The 15993-nt window shown below is 53.1% G+C and overlaps 1 protein-coding gene across 5 annotated transcripts in view; it reads right to left on the bottom strand.

Annotated features, from left to right (window-relative positions):
* Window positions 1-1123: 1123 nt before the first annotated feature.
* Window positions 1124-15993, bottom strand: part of STARD8 (StAR related lipid transfer domain containing 8) — a 43801-nt gene continuing 28931 nt past the window's right edge. For 3 of the 5 annotated variants that reach the window (XM_037821712.1, XM_037821708.1, XM_037821710.1), the window contains 11 exons: window positions 13793-15168; window positions 12958-13131; window positions 11839-11998; window positions 11138-11336; window positions 10530-10740; window positions 10120-10234; window positions 9601-9825; window positions 8398-8615; window positions 8109-8285; window positions 7790-7903; window positions 1124-1479 (listed from right to left, as the gene is read on the bottom strand). In XM_037821712.1, coding sequence (XP_037677640.1) covers window positions 1446-1479; window positions 7790-7903; window positions 8109-8285; window positions 8398-8615; window positions 9601-9825; window positions 10120-10234; window positions 10530-10740; window positions 11138-11336; window positions 11839-11998; window positions 12958-13131; window positions 13793-15168 — 3003 coding nt within the window. In that variant the 3' untranslated portion in view covers window positions 1124-1445. Of the gene's footprint in view, window positions 1480-3930; window positions 3982-6475; window positions 7904-8108; window positions 8286-8397; window positions 8616-9600; window positions 9826-10119; window positions 10235-10529; window positions 10741-11137; window positions 11337-11838; window positions 11999-12957; window positions 13132-13792; window positions 15169-15993 lie in introns of those variants that run through there. The other 2 variants (XM_037821709.1, XM_037821711.1) reach the window with 2 other exon arrangements.

The raw sequence follows: 15993 nt of genomic DNA, 5'->3' as shown, positions 1-15993 counted from the left end.
AGAGGAGAGGGGCAGGGGCTGGGGGAGAGATGAGGGGACAGGGAAAGAGACAAGGTCTGGGGGACCCTGTGAAGGGAAAGGGGCAATCAGTCACCAGGGGCCACTGAGAAGACATCAGGGGCAGGGGCTGGGGCTGCGAGTCCCCAGCAGCTTTCTGTCACCTTCAGCCCAGAGATCCACATAGAGCAGCAGTGCCCCCTTGTGGACTCTGCTGGGACTTCACTGTCTTCAGGCTGCCACCCTCCCATATCTCCCAGCCCACTCCCTACCGCCTCCAGCCCCAGCTCTCACGCAAGCTCTCTTTATCCCATCAGTTACATCAAGCGCTTCCAATACTGTGTGCAGCTGCAAAGACAATTCAGACAGCAAATCCTCTTTGAGAACCTACTGCTTTGCATCTGCATCTGGGTTATTGCCTCTACCACCTGCCTAGGCAACTTTTTTGTGTTGTGTGTGCACTCCTGCTTTGTCCCCGAGCACAGCTCCCATGCCATGGCCATTTAGCACCTGTGCTGTGAGTTGGGCAAGCACCAGTGTGGGGGCAGCACCGGGAGGCCCCTGGCCTATGCAGGGCCTGGGCCTATCAGGGACAAGGATGCCTACCCACAAACCTGGCAAAGGAGGCACATCTTTTTGCAAACACAGATCTGAAGCATAGGGTGCAAACCCATGGGCTACTCGTGTTTGTGTGGTTGGTTGACTGTGGGATATTTTAAATTTTGCTAATGTGTTGCCAACATTTAAAAATGGGGAGATTTCACATGAAAATCTGAATTTCTAGATTCCCTAATAAAATCAGAAGGTACAACTGTTTTGATTTGGTCCTACATTCCCACCTATGCAGCGTGAGTAAGAATAGAATAGCTTCTGCCCCCATTAGATGAGAAACGCGCTCTCCAATGACCAGGCTCCTTATGTAGCATGCTTTAGCTCATCTGTGTTACATATATGCTGGATTAAATCTGGAATTTTCAATCCCCCCCCCCACCCCGCCACACTTTTCTTCTGGTCAAAAGGCAAAACAGGAATTGAGCCATACTCCTTGAGAGGTCAGAGGTAGCTGAAATGAACCAAATGGAAAATGCACTGCAAAATCCAAATATAGCTTTTGCAAGCATTTTAGGTCATAGTAATTGGTAGGAGTCACTTTTAGAAACTGAGACAGCATCCTATCATCATATAGTTTGGAGACGAAAACAAACACATGTAAACACAAAGTTAAAGTTTGACACTCCTGTAGTCTGCCAGGAAGGGAATGGGCAGACTTATTAAAGTGAAACCCAAGCCATCAAGGCCTGATCAGAAGAAGCCCTTGGAAGGAGTCTTCAAGTGGGGAGAAAGTTAAAGTCAGGAGACCCAAGGGGTGATGCAACTTGGGGGTCAGGGGCAGGAATACCAGCACAGACACTCTTCCTGTCTTCTCCTGCAGACTTTCCTCCCTGAGCTCATCTCTGCCCAAACCTGGAAGTGGGCTCTGTCCTGTGTAACAAAGGAACATGTGTGTTATCATTGTTATTATTCCTATTACTATTTCTAACAAGACAAATAGCAATAAGGTGGGTACTACTTATTAGGCACCCACCACATGCTAGAAACATGATTGACAAGTTATATTTTTATTATTAATTTAATATTATCCCCATTTGAAAGATGAAACAGGCTCAGAGAAGGATAAGTATTGCACATAGTTAGAAAGGGGCAATGCCTTTGAGCCCTTGAGTCCCTTGAGACTGAGGTGGAGTTCAAACAGCTTTTGATTTGATTTCCATGGAATGAATTTGTGTCTTCCTCCCCCTCCTCATTTTATAGATTAGAGGTTTTTGAAGTGTGGTGTCTGAACCAGCAACATAAGCCTCACCTGGGATCTTGTTAGGAATGCAAATTCTCAGGCTCCAGCCCAGACCACATGAATCAGAAACTCTGGGTGTGGGGCCCAGCAATCAATGTTTTAACAGGCCCTCTGAGTGATGCTGATATTCACTAAAATTTGAGAACCACAGGAGTAGTCCAGGCACAAGCTTTGGTCTCAGGCAGCCCATATGACCACTAGCTATATGACCACTTTAGAAGATGAAGTAAGGTCACAGAGATAGTAAATGGTGGTGCTGGGATTTGAATCCAGGCAGCTTGGTTCCAGAGCCCATGGTCTTAATTACCATCCCATCCTTTCCTGATTTGATGGCTCCCCACCTAGACTTACTGAACTCCCAGGTTGTGGCGGTTGGAACCATCTTTTTGATTCCTTAAAAGCTTAAAGAAAACCAGGTTTTTGTCCCCAGTGCCTAGAGCCCACCTCAGATAGCTAATTCTGGCTATTTCATTTAATGTCTCCTTAAGGGCTCCTTTGAATTTTACCCTTTCCCTGTAGACCCCATGTTTTACACTAGCCCATCACTCAAACAAAAACATTCATTAAGCAATCATTATTTTGTTAGCAAATTTTATAAATTTGCAGACATGGAACCACCCATGAAAATTGATCCAGGCCAACCCTTCTCCTTTTCCATTTGGGGGAAACTGAGGCTCATAGAAGAGAAGCAGCTTTCCCCCAGTCATAGAACTAATGAGTAGCTGAGGTGGGATTAGAATCTGGCTCCACCTGACTCCCAGGTTAACACTTTCTGTGCATCGCTGGGAGGCTTGGGAAGGGGCCTTATCTGACAGCTTACACTTGTGCATGCATGGGTCCAAGATCCCTCTCCATAAGCAATGGGCCAGGACAGATCTAGGAGGTTCTGTGTGGAGGCAGTGGGAATCCAGTTGTCATTGTCTCCCTGTTCTCTTCCAAGTTCTGACTTAATCATGGGCATCTTCTGTTTCTTCACAAGTTGTAGTGTGATGGGAGAGTCCAACAAGCATGTCAGTGACTGGATGGACAGTATCCAGTGTCAGGCCATGGACAGCCTGGCCACACTTTCCTCTGAACTCTCCAGCCTGTGGCTCATCTACATGACTCTGAAGAAGTACCTGCGCATCGTCTCCCCATTCAGTGTCTACCGTGTCGGCCACCAGCAGTCCTCAACACCATCACACCATGGTGCCCTTCTGTTGCCATGGCCCCTTTGACAATTACTAAGGCACCAGTGGCATTTGCTCTCCTCTCCAGTTTGATGTGTATGAGAGTTCTGCTGCCCAGGGCTACTCCACTTCCATCTTGGGTGAGGATGTGGCCTTTGATAAAGGGGAAGGTGCTGCTTTGGCTCCCTCCTTAGCACTTGGTGGGGAGCTAGTATTCAGACCCTGCTACTGATTGGCTCACAAGGCAAGGGGCTTTCTGCTCAGGAAGTATCACATTGATAGTCTGCCCTAAGCCACTTTCTAAGGCTTTTCCCCCACTGCCTGCAGCTTCATGCCATGCCCATCTCTGAATTCTTCCTGCTGACTTGTCCTGCTGAGGGCCCTGACTGCTGGCTTCTCTCCATCACTAGGTGAGGGGCACCAGCTCCTGAGGTTTCCTGGATCTCCATAGCCTGAACCCTGTCCCCTGTGTACCTCCATGCCAGGCGACCTTGGGCTTTCCCCTGCCCCTGTCTCCATACCCCTGGGCTTTGAGAAAGGAGTGCAGAGGCTGTCTGTGACTTACAACTATAAACCTCTAGGCCATCACCACCACCGTCTTTGCCTACACCAGCATGTTCTACTGAATCCACACCACTGGGGCCCAATTGCATGGTGTCCTCCCTGGTGAAGTTTCCATTGCAAAGCCTTCTGCTTCATTGTCTTCACTGATGCCATTTCCCAGCTGCCCATCTTTCTCCCGATGGGAGAGGAACCCATCAGCTCCTCTCCCATTGCAGCTGGAGAGGTGAGGGGCCTGGGCCCTCGCCGTGAAGCCTGCCTGGCAGTGAAGAGGGAGGGCAGGGGGGACTACCATTTATTGATGTTCATTTACATGCTATGTTCTGTGAAGCCACATTAACAACAGTTGTATCTTTTAACTGCTCTGAGACCTTGCCAGGCATGAAAGATTATCCAGATTTTCTGGAGGAAAAAGAAATTTGGAAAGGTTAAATACATCACTTAAGGTCACACAGACAAGAAATGATGTAATAAGATTTGAACCTGAGTCTGTCTACCATCTACCCTCCACCACTGTACTGGTTTGAATGTATTATGTCCCCCAGAAAAAGCCATATTCTTTGATGCAGTCTTGTGGGGCAGACATAATAGTGGGGATTAAGTTGGAACTTTGGATTAGGTTGTTTGCATGGAGATGTGCCCCACCCAGCTGTGGGTGGTGACTCTGGTGGGATACTCCCATGGAGGTGTGGCTCCACCCATTCAGGGTGGGACTTGATCAGTGGAGCCATATAAATGAACTGACTCAAAGAGAGGAAACTGAGTGCAGCTGTGAGTGACGTTTTGAAGAGGAGCAAGCTTGCTAGAGAGGAACGTCCTGGGAGAAAGCCATTTTGAAACCAGAACTTTGGAGCAGACGCCAGCCACGTGCCTTCCCAGCTAACAGAGGTTTTCCGGACGCCATTTGCCATCCTCCAGTGAAGGTACCTGATTACTGATGTGTTACCTTGGACACTTTATGGCCTTAAGACTGTAACTGTATAGCCAAATAAACCCCCTTTTTATAAAAGCCAATCCATCTCTGGTGTTTTGCATTCCGCAGCATTAGCAAACTAGAACAACCACTCTGGCAACAGGGCACTGGAGACTGGAAAATAGATCCAAGATTGCAGATAGATTGTCCAATTTCCATGTGGGACTCATCAACAACTTGATTTCCTTGAGGGACTGGGTCAATGGAAGCAGAAGAGGAGAGAGTATAGGCAACATGGCTGGGAATTTGAAGGTGAGTGTTTTCTGGCACTAGGGAAAGGAAGAGGCCAACTCAGAGCTGGATAGAGATACAAGTCTAAGGGCTACAAATGATCATGAGAGGGTGTTTGCAAGGTGCTGTGGGAGTGAGAGGCCTGGGAGGCCTCATCATGATAACAACCACTCCCACGTGTATAGGACAAAGCAGTCAATTCATGGACTGCAGGGTGGGGCAGGACTGGTAGCCTCTGCTTTATGCATGGGGACCCAAAGGCCCAGAGAGGCTCCTCTGCTTGGAACTACCTCTCCCAGTATCCTGGGTCTAGGTGAGCCATGCTAGGCAGCTTGTCCAGAGCCACACAGAGTCCAGAGCTAGAAGCCTGAGGACATTATCTGGCCCTTCCAAGAGCCTCCCTCACAACTCATCTCCTAGGTACTAGTAACTCCTGGGAGATAATTTCCAGACTGCCTGTTAACAGCTTGCCGAACCCTATTCTTTATACCATCGCCACAGCCTCCTTCCATGAGAACTGAGGTGGGGGGGGAGCAGTGCCTGTGGCAGAAGGCCCCCTTGCTGCCTTCCTCAAAAACTACTGGCCAGGGCATCACAGAGGTGTCCCTCAACCCCAGCACCACTTGAGCAATCTCCCACCCCACACCCACAACATGGGGAGCCTCCATTGGGTTGTCCCAGGTGCAAGGGGCTGACTGGTCCCCTGCTCCATCTCCCTCCCTTCCAGGGCCAGGCATGACCCCCAGGAAGCAGCAGTGAGGAAAAGTGTGCAGGATGACTGAATCCAGAAGGAGAAAGTGAAGAGGTGACAGAAAAGTGGGACCTGACAGGCGCTCCAATCTGTTTAGGCCTGAGTGAGTTGCAGACAGCGGAAGGGGCAGAAAACCCGAACACCTATTGAGCCTGGCTTGTGATGAGGTATTGTGGGCCTCATCTGACCTACCAGGAGGCTGAGGTTCATAGAGAAGGGCATGCCTTGCTTGCCATGGATACTGGACAACATTTAAGGAATTCAAACATAGATCTGCTTCCAAAGCCTGTACTCATGCTCTACTGCCCCTCTGAGCTTGGGAATTTTATGGTCACCTCAATAGTCACCAAGACAAAGGAAAGCTCCTTTCTTTGGGGACGTCAGACAAGGGGCTGCCTCAGGGTACTCAGATCTCTCTCAGGTTGGCTTAAGGGTGGAACAGAGCCCTGAAGCTTCCTGGGCTTAGGTCTCTACCCTTGGTTCTTCAGCTTGTGCTATGTATACAAGGGGAAAGAAGGAGAGCACAGCCTGGGTCATCTTTCCCTAGGGCTAACGTGAGGAAGTCTGAGGTCATGCTTGTAGGCTCCTCAGATTGGAGGCCCTGACGATGTCATGGGATGGGGTGGCTTCTCTCTCCACCCTGTTCCCCAGTCCCTAACCCTTCATCTCAGCAAAAAGACTGCCACACAGCCATAGTGCAACTCTAGTAGTGCTTTATTGTTCTGCTGAGGGATCATGCTGTACCCTGCTCTCAATCTCTCCCATCTCATCTAAGTGCCCTGCCCCCACCCCGAGGCTTTCCAGACCTCTGCCCTCACCCAGAGGTTATAATACACTCGTGATAGATTATATATATATATATATATATATATATACATACATATATATATTCCAACTGTACAGTATTTATAGGTACAAATAGATAGGCTTAAAAATTACAATTAGAATAGGGTGACTGGGACCCATCCCACTCCAGTTTATTCAGACAAAAGAAATTAAAGCACCCATTGGCCTTTGTATTTCCATATGAACGGCGGGAAATCCAAATTCCACAATGGACTGTGAGTGGGATAGACCATGTTTGGACCAAGCCCTGTCTGGTTAAGATGATATTAGGCCCTTCCATCTGCCTGGCTGGCTGCCTGACTTGGAGGCTAGACCTCTGTTGGAGGCAGGGGTTGTCAGCATGCTACAGCAGGCAGGAAAAGGAGAAAAAATGATATGGACATCGATACTCATTTCCTTGCCAATATCTGATTTTGCTAGGCCTGTGCCATGGGAGTGAGCCCGTTTCCTCTCCAGGCATGGCTTCTGGGTTTGGGGAAGTTGGCCCAAGGGCTGAGAGATGTCAGGCTTTGGAAGCCTGTCCATTCAGCCCCCCGGGTCCTTGGCCAGGCGTGACAGCTGACCAGGGAGCAGATTATGAGAAGGTCCGCACCTCATGTTATAGAGAGGAGGCTGCTCTTGTGCCCCTGGCATCTGAGCTTGCAGTGCATGGACAAAGGCTAGATGGGACCCCAGGGAGTGGCAGATAAAGCCTGGGTCCCCAGTCAGGGAAGAATGGATCATTGGTCTCTTGAGACCTGAGAAAGAAAGGTCTCCCTCCCCTTCTCATACCCCAAACTCCCCCAAATTGTCATGTTGCCTAACTAGGGTGCCCATCAATGTCCACTCTTTAAACCAGCCTCATAAAAATCAGCATTGTATTTACACAGAAAAAACAGCATGTGGGGGCTCGGACTGCCCCTGTGCTCTGCCCCAGTGCTCATCCACTCCAGTCCAATTTCTCTGGAAAAGCCAATTCAGGGCCAATATTGGGTCCAAAGGCAGGACGAGAGTCTCCCGTCCAACCTCAAAGGGACCCTGGCAGGGAGCTGGGACCACACCCTGGTCTCTCGTTCCTTCCCCCTGCAGGTGGGGAAGCTATGAAGGCTTTGGATGGAGTGGTGGCTTTGTGGGCAGGTGGAGGGCAGCAGCCTTCTTTCCGTTAAAATGATCCCCCTCTCTTGGGAGGGCAGAACCAAGAGGGTTGGGGGTGATGGTGGAGTGGAGACAGGACACCCAAGTTCTCTTGCACTCCCTTGGGTGTGCAGAGTTGCTTTGGGAAGTAAGGGGCGACAGGCAGCTGGAGCTACAAGTGGGGCTCTGCCTCTGTCAGCAGCATCCAGAGGCCTGCCCTGCTCTTAGTTCTCCCCTTACTCCCTTGGTGCTAGAGGGCCTGGGTGGGGCCACCCTGGGACCAGCCTGCAGCTCACAGCTTTGTCTCAGGGCCACCGGACTTCAGGGTGGGGAAGGAGTCCCGGATCTTTGCCACTTCCATGGCACACAAGTGCCCAAAGACTTTGTTGTACCAGTCAGGAGAACGGCCCCTGGGGAGGTAGAAGAGCCAGACATAAGCAATGGGCCCATCCCTGGAGCCCGCACCAGGAGGAAGGATGGACTTTCTCCCCAGCTCCCAGGGATCAAAGGGCAGGGGGGGTGGGGGTTGGGCAGAAAAGCAGTGGCTGAGGCAGGGGAGGGGGCCAGGGCTAAGAGGGTGGGGCAGGCAGTACCTGCCTGGTATGGGCCTTGTACCTGAGGTCAGCACGGCAGATGTGAGTGAGCCTAGAGCGGCCCAGGCCGCAAGGCTCCATGAGGTACTGGGATGTGAGCATCAGGGCCCGCACCCCCGACTCTGGCACGGGTTGCTGGGGATCCAGGGACTGGGAGACCAGCAGACAACCGCCGCGAGGCAGGTCCGAGCGCCACATCCTGTGGGGGCAGGGGCACACAGTCAGATCCCCGGTGCTGGTTTGCACCTCATCTCCCCAGGTCCCCCAAGCGAGCAACAAGAGCCCAGCAGGATGGCCACTCAGCCCCTCACCGCAGCACCACGAAGTCACGGCAGGGATGTGGTGCCATGCTGTCAGTGACATAGTGGTACAGCTCCACACCCGGCATCAAGGCTTCCAGCACCTGGGCCCGCAACAGGTCCTCGTCCCAAAGGGCCCGCTCCCGCAGAACACGGTGGAGCACCACAGCTGGAGGGGCTGCCACCTCCGTGGATGCTTTCCACATCCTCAGGGGGTGCCCATCCGATGCCTGGGGTTCATGGGGGTGGGGGCAGAGAAGCAGCTGTCAGGACTGGAAATTCTAACTCTGCCCACCCCACCACCCCTCCACCAGTTGAAGGCCATAGACTACAAGGCCTGAGGCTCCCCTCCCTCCAGCCCATGAAAGGGAAGGTTGCAAGGCTGTTCTGCTAACCCTATCCAGAACCAGACAGGGCCACTCCCATGGCCCCTCTCCTCTATCCCTTCTGGATGTCTGCTTCCCAGCCTGCTTAATAGCACAAATTGATGATGGGACACGCATTCTTAGAGACCTATGTGGCTCTACCATGAAATGAGCACAGTCCTTGGCATTTCTGGAAGTGGGCAGGAAGATATAAGAGGGTAATCATCTTCAGGGAACTCACAATCTAGTATGGGAAGTAAATCAGCACACAAGAAAAGCCGTCATTTATTGAGCCATTTGCATGTGCGAGTTCTCAACCACTCCTATACGGGGGTTTTTATGGTGACAATTTTAACCATGGAAAACTTCAGGCTCGCAATCTTACAATCAGAGCTGGAGAAAGAACATGGCTAGTGCCGACAGAAACCACCTCCAGTCTGGGGCATAACAGAAGGCTTGGAGTTGAGAAGGGGGATTGAAGTTTGGGCTTATAGACCGTGTAAGTATGTTACAGGCCCTGCAAGTATTAATTCCATAAGCAGAAGCACAAAGGTGGAAAAGTTCAGCTAGATTGTAGCACAGGGAGAGGTGGGAGCTGAGGCTAGAAAAGTAGGGGCATGTCTAGAGTGGGGCTTTTGGAAGGTGGTTCTGGCAGGAGGTTCCTGAGAGAGACTCCTTGGTCTAAATTGGTTCTTGATTCCTTAAGGCTGACATTCTCCAGTTATCAGGCCCAGGCACAAGACTGGTGGGATGGCTCCTTCCTGGTTCCTTCCTTTGGTTCCCTTGACCCACCCCCTTGCACCATGCCCTCTTCCAATCCCATGCCAACCATGAGTGGTGTGGCACTCACCTTCTTGCAAGCCAACTCTGTGCGCTGGGGCCCTGGCACGCTCATCCAGCCTTTGAAGCGTTCAGCAGCATCACGGAGCAGCTCCTGGATGCTCTCCTCCATGTAGAGGCTCAGGCTTATTCCAGCAGCTCGGGCCTGCCGCAGCTCAGCCAGGGCTGGGCCGGGGGGACTGAGCTCAGCTGCACTGTAGGAACCACACAGCTGCAGCACCATATCCTGGGGCACCTGGAAGGGGACAGACACATGGGGCTGGGGGCCTTGGGGAGCCAGAGAGAGTCAGGGAACCCCTCTCCCCCATGCCAGCCCTAGAACCCACAGGGTCAGTCAGGTTCATGTGAAGGGCAGTGGAGAGGCCCAGCTACTGCAGTGAGGTAGATGAGAAAGTTTGTGGGGAAGAGTTGGAAGTACAAGACTGAGGGGGATGTCAAGCTTGTCCTATCCCTGATGTGGGGTGCAAAGGTCAGGCCTGATGGTTCCCCCAGAGCTGGTAAGCAGGCACCATGGCCTGGAATTACTCACTTGGAAAAGTTTCTTGCAGTCACTGATCATGTGCAACAGGCCCTGGGTAGCAGCCATATTATCACTCAGGTCCCTAGGGCCTGGCCGGCCAACCAGGCTGCGTTTGCTCTTGATTCTGGGTGGGGGAAGAGGGTGGGGGGAGAGGGAGGCACAAGGACACAAGACAAGAGGGCTGACAGGCTAGCTTTCAGCTTTCGGGGAGCTGGCTTGACAGTCCTGACCACCAAACCACCTGCTACCTTTTGGAAGATTCTGCTCCAAAGCATCCAACCAGTCCCTGGGGCCCCTGGGGAGTCAGACCTCCCCGCTGTGGTGAGGCCTGGGAACTGCAAGGCCAGTTATCAAGGGCCAAAAGTCCTTCAGGGCCCACCCCTTCCCAGTTGGCCCTGACATGCCCTGCCTTGTTTCACCTGGGGGAGGTGCTGTCCTTCTTGGAGACATTGAGGTGGAAGATGGAGGGAGCCAGGCACACTGCCAGGTTGCCGGCTGTCATCTGGTTTTCCTCAGCTGAGGCGATGTCACTCAGGAAGTAGAGCAGGGTCTGCAGTACCTCTCGATTCTCATCAGGGAGCAGCAAGGTGGCGGCTTGCGCTGCTGCCAGCCATTGATCTTTGGGAAGGACTGCAAGGAAAGATTGGCAGAAGGACCTTCTGTATTCCCCCAGAGGCTTCCAGGGAGGCAGAAGGCACACTGGCCCCTAAGGGCAGATGATGAGTGGGAGGGAGATCTGCTCTGGGAGGTCAGAGCCCTGGACACCTGATCTCGCCCTGCTGCTAACTTGCAGTGTAGCCTTAGGTAAGTACTTTTCCTCCTTCAGGGCCTCAGTCTACCTTTCTGTGCAATGGGTATGGGGGAGTAGAATGTGGTCTCTTTTCAAGGGCCTTTCCAACTGCAGATAGTAACTGTTTCATGAGCTCAGGGGCCCAGCTACACTTGCCTACACCTGCCCTACACAAGCACTAGGATTCAGGGAGGTTGAGAATGGGCAGGCTCTTGGGGATAGGTGCAGGCAACTCACGCTGGTAGATCTGCAGGAAAGTGGTGGTGAGCTTGCTGGTGAAGATGGGCTCAGGCAGGTCCCGGAAATACTGCTTCAGCAGGTCTGCCACATCATAGGCTGACTGGCCCTCATAGCAGACATTGTCAGGGGAGGTCTCATTCATTTGGCGCAGGTTCTGGATCCTGGACTTCACCCCAGACTTGCGGAAGATGCCCACCTGGCTCATGCAAGGGACGGGGGGAAGGGAGGGGGAGATTGGTGGCAGGGAGGAGACTGCGAGGCCAGCCCTGGACTAGATGTCAGGAGTGTGGGCCACCCCAGAGACTTCCAGGCCTGGCAGGCTTCCCGCTGGGCAAGAGGGGAGAGAAATGGCAAAAACCAAACAGAAGGGATGTTATAGCTCAGAGCCAAAGAGAAAAAAGGCTTTGGTAGAGACAATATAGGAAAAGGTGGACCGAGGCGAAGGCAGGCTCCTAGAAGATGGGAACTACAAAGCCTGTCCAGAAAGAAGCTGGCACAGAACCAGGCAGAAGGTTCTGACTCTCAGGAGTGGAAGGGACTTTGGGCTCCATCCTTTCTGGGCCTTCCTTGGATAGGAAAGGTCTCTGGTGTATCTTCCCCAGCCAGGGGGAAAGCCAGAGCAGTTCCCCTCCTCAACTCCTCAGACTTGCCCCCCTCCTTAGTTCCATCTCTCCACAGGCTCCTCTGGGAAGGCTCACCTGGTCCAGGCACTGGCTGCGCAGGTAGCGCATGGCTTGCTGAATGCTCTGTGGCAATGGCTGGCCTGTGCGCTGCACATGGATGAGGGGCGGCACCCCAAACACATGCTGGCCCCGGTAATCTGGCATCTTGTTCCTTTTCATGAACTTGGGCACTGACCTGTTTGGGGTAGATAAGAGGTCAAGGGTGGGGAGGGATTGGTACAGGCCTGGGGCACAGTTTGGAGACTCTGGCTGCAGTCTTGGGTGGGTACAGGTAGGGATGGGGGTGGGCAGGATAAGAAACACACCATATCCCCAGATTCAACACTCACTGAGCATCTGCTTCAGGCAGGAGTCAAAGAGGAGTCTGGTTAAGGAGACAATTGTGTCAACAGACAGTGATAATACACGTGGCCAAGAGTAGGTCGAGGACTCAGGGAAAGAAGTATGAGGGAAGGAAACTGTACCTAGCAGATCAGGGAAGGCTTCAGAGAGGAGGTGGCAATTCAGCAAGCTCTTGAGGGACAGGTAGGTGTTGTCCAGAGGAGAAATGGAGAAAAGGCATTCCAAGTAGACGGAACAGAATGAACAGAGGCCCAGGGACAGGCGAAAGAGCAGGGCACATTCAGGGAAGGGTGACTATTCCCACGAGCCCATAAAGTGGCATCACTTGAGAGTGGCAGGATGAGAAGCCAAAAACATGGAGCAGGGCCAGAGAGTGAAAGGGTGATGATGGGAAGGAATCCAGACTTTATTTTTTGGCAATGGGGTTCCAGAGAAGGGTGACATTTTGGGACCATCTTGCTGGCAGCAGCAGGGAAGGTGGAAAGGAAAAGGTCCCACTGAAGAACCTACAGGCCCCTACCCCACATCTATCCTCACATACGGCACACATGCACACGTGCATTCCATGTGCACCCCCCACAGACATACACAAGCCTACCAGGGCCACGTTGACTTCTCAGGCCATGGCACCTCCAGCCTCCGGGTATATCACACCACTCTGCTGGCCTGAGGGCTTGACCTGCTGCCCTTTCCCTCTGGGGCCGACCCTTCCAGGGCCTTGAGATGGGGGCAGGCAGGGACCCAGAGCCTGGGTCAGCAGATTCTGCTCACCATGGCTCAGGAGCCACTCACCAGACCCAGCCCTGCTTGTGGGGCACAGTGTATTTCTCCATGAAGGCAGTGAGCCGCAGCAACGAGCCCTTGTGCAGGAGGTTGATCTGGCCTGCAAACTGGCGGTTGATCTCCAGTGACTCTGAGTTGAGGCTGGGCCGGTGAGAGTTCTGGAAGCTGTGCCAATGGAGCTTCCTGGGAAGGGGAGGAGGGGGGAGGCCAGAGGAGCAGGTTTGGGCAAACCTTAGCCCAAGGTTGTGTTCTTCTGGTCCCTTTTTCACGAACAAAAGAAAGAAAAATGCAGGAAGGTGGGAACCACTCTCAGTGCTGCTGCTGCTGGGCCCCAGGGTGAGAAAAGCTTAGTGCTTAGCTTCCAGGTCTGCCCAGCAGCCAAGAAGCTCTCAGGGAGGGTGGCACAGAGCTCAGACCCATCTAGTGCCAACAAGCAGTACCAGCCCCTACCCATTCCAGGACAACTGTGGGCGGGCTGCTCTAAGAAACCCAGAGTGGTAAATCTGGGGATCAGAGACCATCTCTTATAACATCCTCAACTTACAGATGGCGAAACCAAGAACCACAGAGGTGTCATAATTTACTCAAGGTCACAGCAGAGACAGGTCCCAAACCTAACACTAGGGATTCCCAAGTCCCATGCTCTGTCTACTTCTCTCCTGGAGGCCATCATCCCAGGATGCCCCAGAATCCTGCCCCTGAGCCTCACAACTACAAAATCTGCTTCCCTGGGGCAGAGAGAGAGAGAATGGGGTGTGGGGAGGGGGGGGGCTGGAGTGGAGAGAAAGACACACACACACACATAACAGAGACCCCTAATCCCACCTCTACCCTGGACTCCCACCTGCAGGGTCTGGTAAGTGAGGCCCCAACACCTGAGTCACGCCGTTCACGGGGTGCTGATGCCTGGATCCCAGCTGGGGACCCTGCTGCCTCAGCCTCATTCATGGAGTTTCCACTACTGTCAAGTTCACTGGAGGAGGCCACAGTGTCAGAGATGGAGTGTCCTTCTTCCACGGATAGGCTGGAGGCTGAAGTGGGTTCCCTGCCTGAATTTGCCTCCTGCTCATCGTACTGGGCTGGGGCCTGGAGCTGGGCCTCTGCCTGTGCCAGGGCCTTGGCCTTGGCGGGAGCCTGCACCTGAGCTGAGATTACTGTCTGGACTTTGGCCTGGACCTGGGCTAGAGCCTCAGCCTGGCAATTGACCTCAACTGTGGCTATTTCTACTGATGGAGTAGCCTCCTCCTCTTCTTCCTCATCTTCTTCCTCCTCCTTGTCTCCAGGCTCCAGGTCTGGGTACATGGCCTGAGACCAGAGCTCAACCTGCTGCTGCAAACCCCACACACGCTGGAGGATATCATCCAAGTGGGTGTAGCTGCCCTTACCCTCCTCCTCATCTTCGGCTTCAGCCCCAGCCAGCACGGACTCAGCTGGGTACAGCTCAGGCAAATTGTCATAAGTACTGATGTGGCTGCCCGTTGAACCACAGGAGCCCCGGTGCCCTCTGTAGCCCCAGCGCCCACCTGCTTGCCAGTCTGCCAGGCGGTGTCCATCCTCAGGACACAGACTCTCGATGGACAGGGAACGAGGGAATGTGCCCGGTTTGTGGTCCCCGGGCACATGCACAAGGCAGTCACTCCGGTGGACCTGCTGAGGATGCCGGAACATGGCCACCGGCCAGGCCTCCCAGGGCCTTTGCGTCTCGGTGCCACTACCATTGGCCGAGGTGGCTGCCCGGTTCTTGGCCCTGTAGAATCCAGCAGATAGGAAGCTTCGGCAACTGCGGAAAGATGAGGCTTTGGCAGCCTTCTCCGAGGCAGCTGGGTTAGGTTTGGACTCTGTGTGCCAACTGCCATTCTTCTCCTTCCACCTCAGAGACTCGAGATGCCTGAGGAAGCTGCGGGAACGGTGCTTCTTGGTTTTGTCCCGGGGTCCCTTCTGGCCCTGGGTCGGGCTGAGAAGGGGCCGGTCACTTGGGCTAGGGGCACAGCCCAGCAAGGGCAAGTCTGCTGGCTCGGATGCCAAGCTCACAGTGATGGCCGGCAGGGAGGTGGTGCTCAGCTCAGTGAGGACGCTCTCACAGCTGGAGGTCACTGGCAGGCCAGGGCTCGGTGGGGCCAGCAGATCAGAGGAGCCCATGCGAGACCAGCGCTTGCTTTCCCTCTGGAAGGCCCATTGACTGCTGATGGTGCACTGCTGTTCCTCCTCTGAGTCTTCATTCTGGGGAGGGTACCACAGGGTCAGGTCAGGGGAGTCTAGCCCACAAGCCTTTGCTTGTGCTCTCAGGGGACTTCGAGGTGAAAGGCCCCAGTTGGTGGTTGAGGAAATGGCCTGGGAAAGGAGACCAGGCTCTGGGAGCACCAGAGGAAGCAAGAGTTATAGATGGAGCCCAGACAGATATCAACAATCAAAGATTTTAATCTACCTTCCCCATTTTACAGACAGGGAAATCAAGACCCATAAATGAGAAGCAACATGGCCAAAGTCATAGAATGGCATGCAGAACCAGACTTAGAACCTGGGTCTCTTGACCTCCTATTCTTGGCAGCCTCCAGGATCTCTAGGATGTAGCCTTAGATTAGAACCACAAAATGTCAGAGATGAAAGGAGATTTTAGATTTTCTAACTCATCTCCTTTGCAAGGTGGGGTAACTGAAGCCCACAGAGGGGGAAAAAGCTTCCCTGGGATTCCTTAGGAGTCAATGGCAGAGTTGGGACCAAACCCTGGGGGTCTTGTGCTTCCCAGGCCAGGGCTTTGGCAACTTGGCTGCTTCACCGGGCTGCAGGCCTCTGGTAGAGGAAGCCCCAGAAGAAACCAACAAAGCCTGTCCCCAGGAAAGGATGGGGTCATTAGGTCCTCATTCCAGAACTATGTACAAAACAAAAGTCCTCTCAATTCCTGTAGTTCCAGACTGGCAGAGTGAGAAAGGCCACTGGAAGAAATGAATTCTCCCCAGATTCATGTAGAGATGGAGAAGATGAGGTTTGGAGAGGAAAGAGCTTGTGGGGGTGAGGATGGGGGTCCTGACTTCTAAGACCACATAG

This window comes from Choloepus didactylus, chromosome X, assembly GCF_015220235.1.
Source record: "Choloepus didactylus isolate mChoDid1 chromosome X, mChoDid1.pri, whole genome shotgun sequence".
Classification (NCBI taxonomy): Eukaryota; Metazoa; Chordata; class Mammalia; order Pilosa; family Megalonychidae; genus Choloepus; species Choloepus didactylus.
This window is presented reverse-complemented; position numbering and strand designations above follow the sequence as displayed.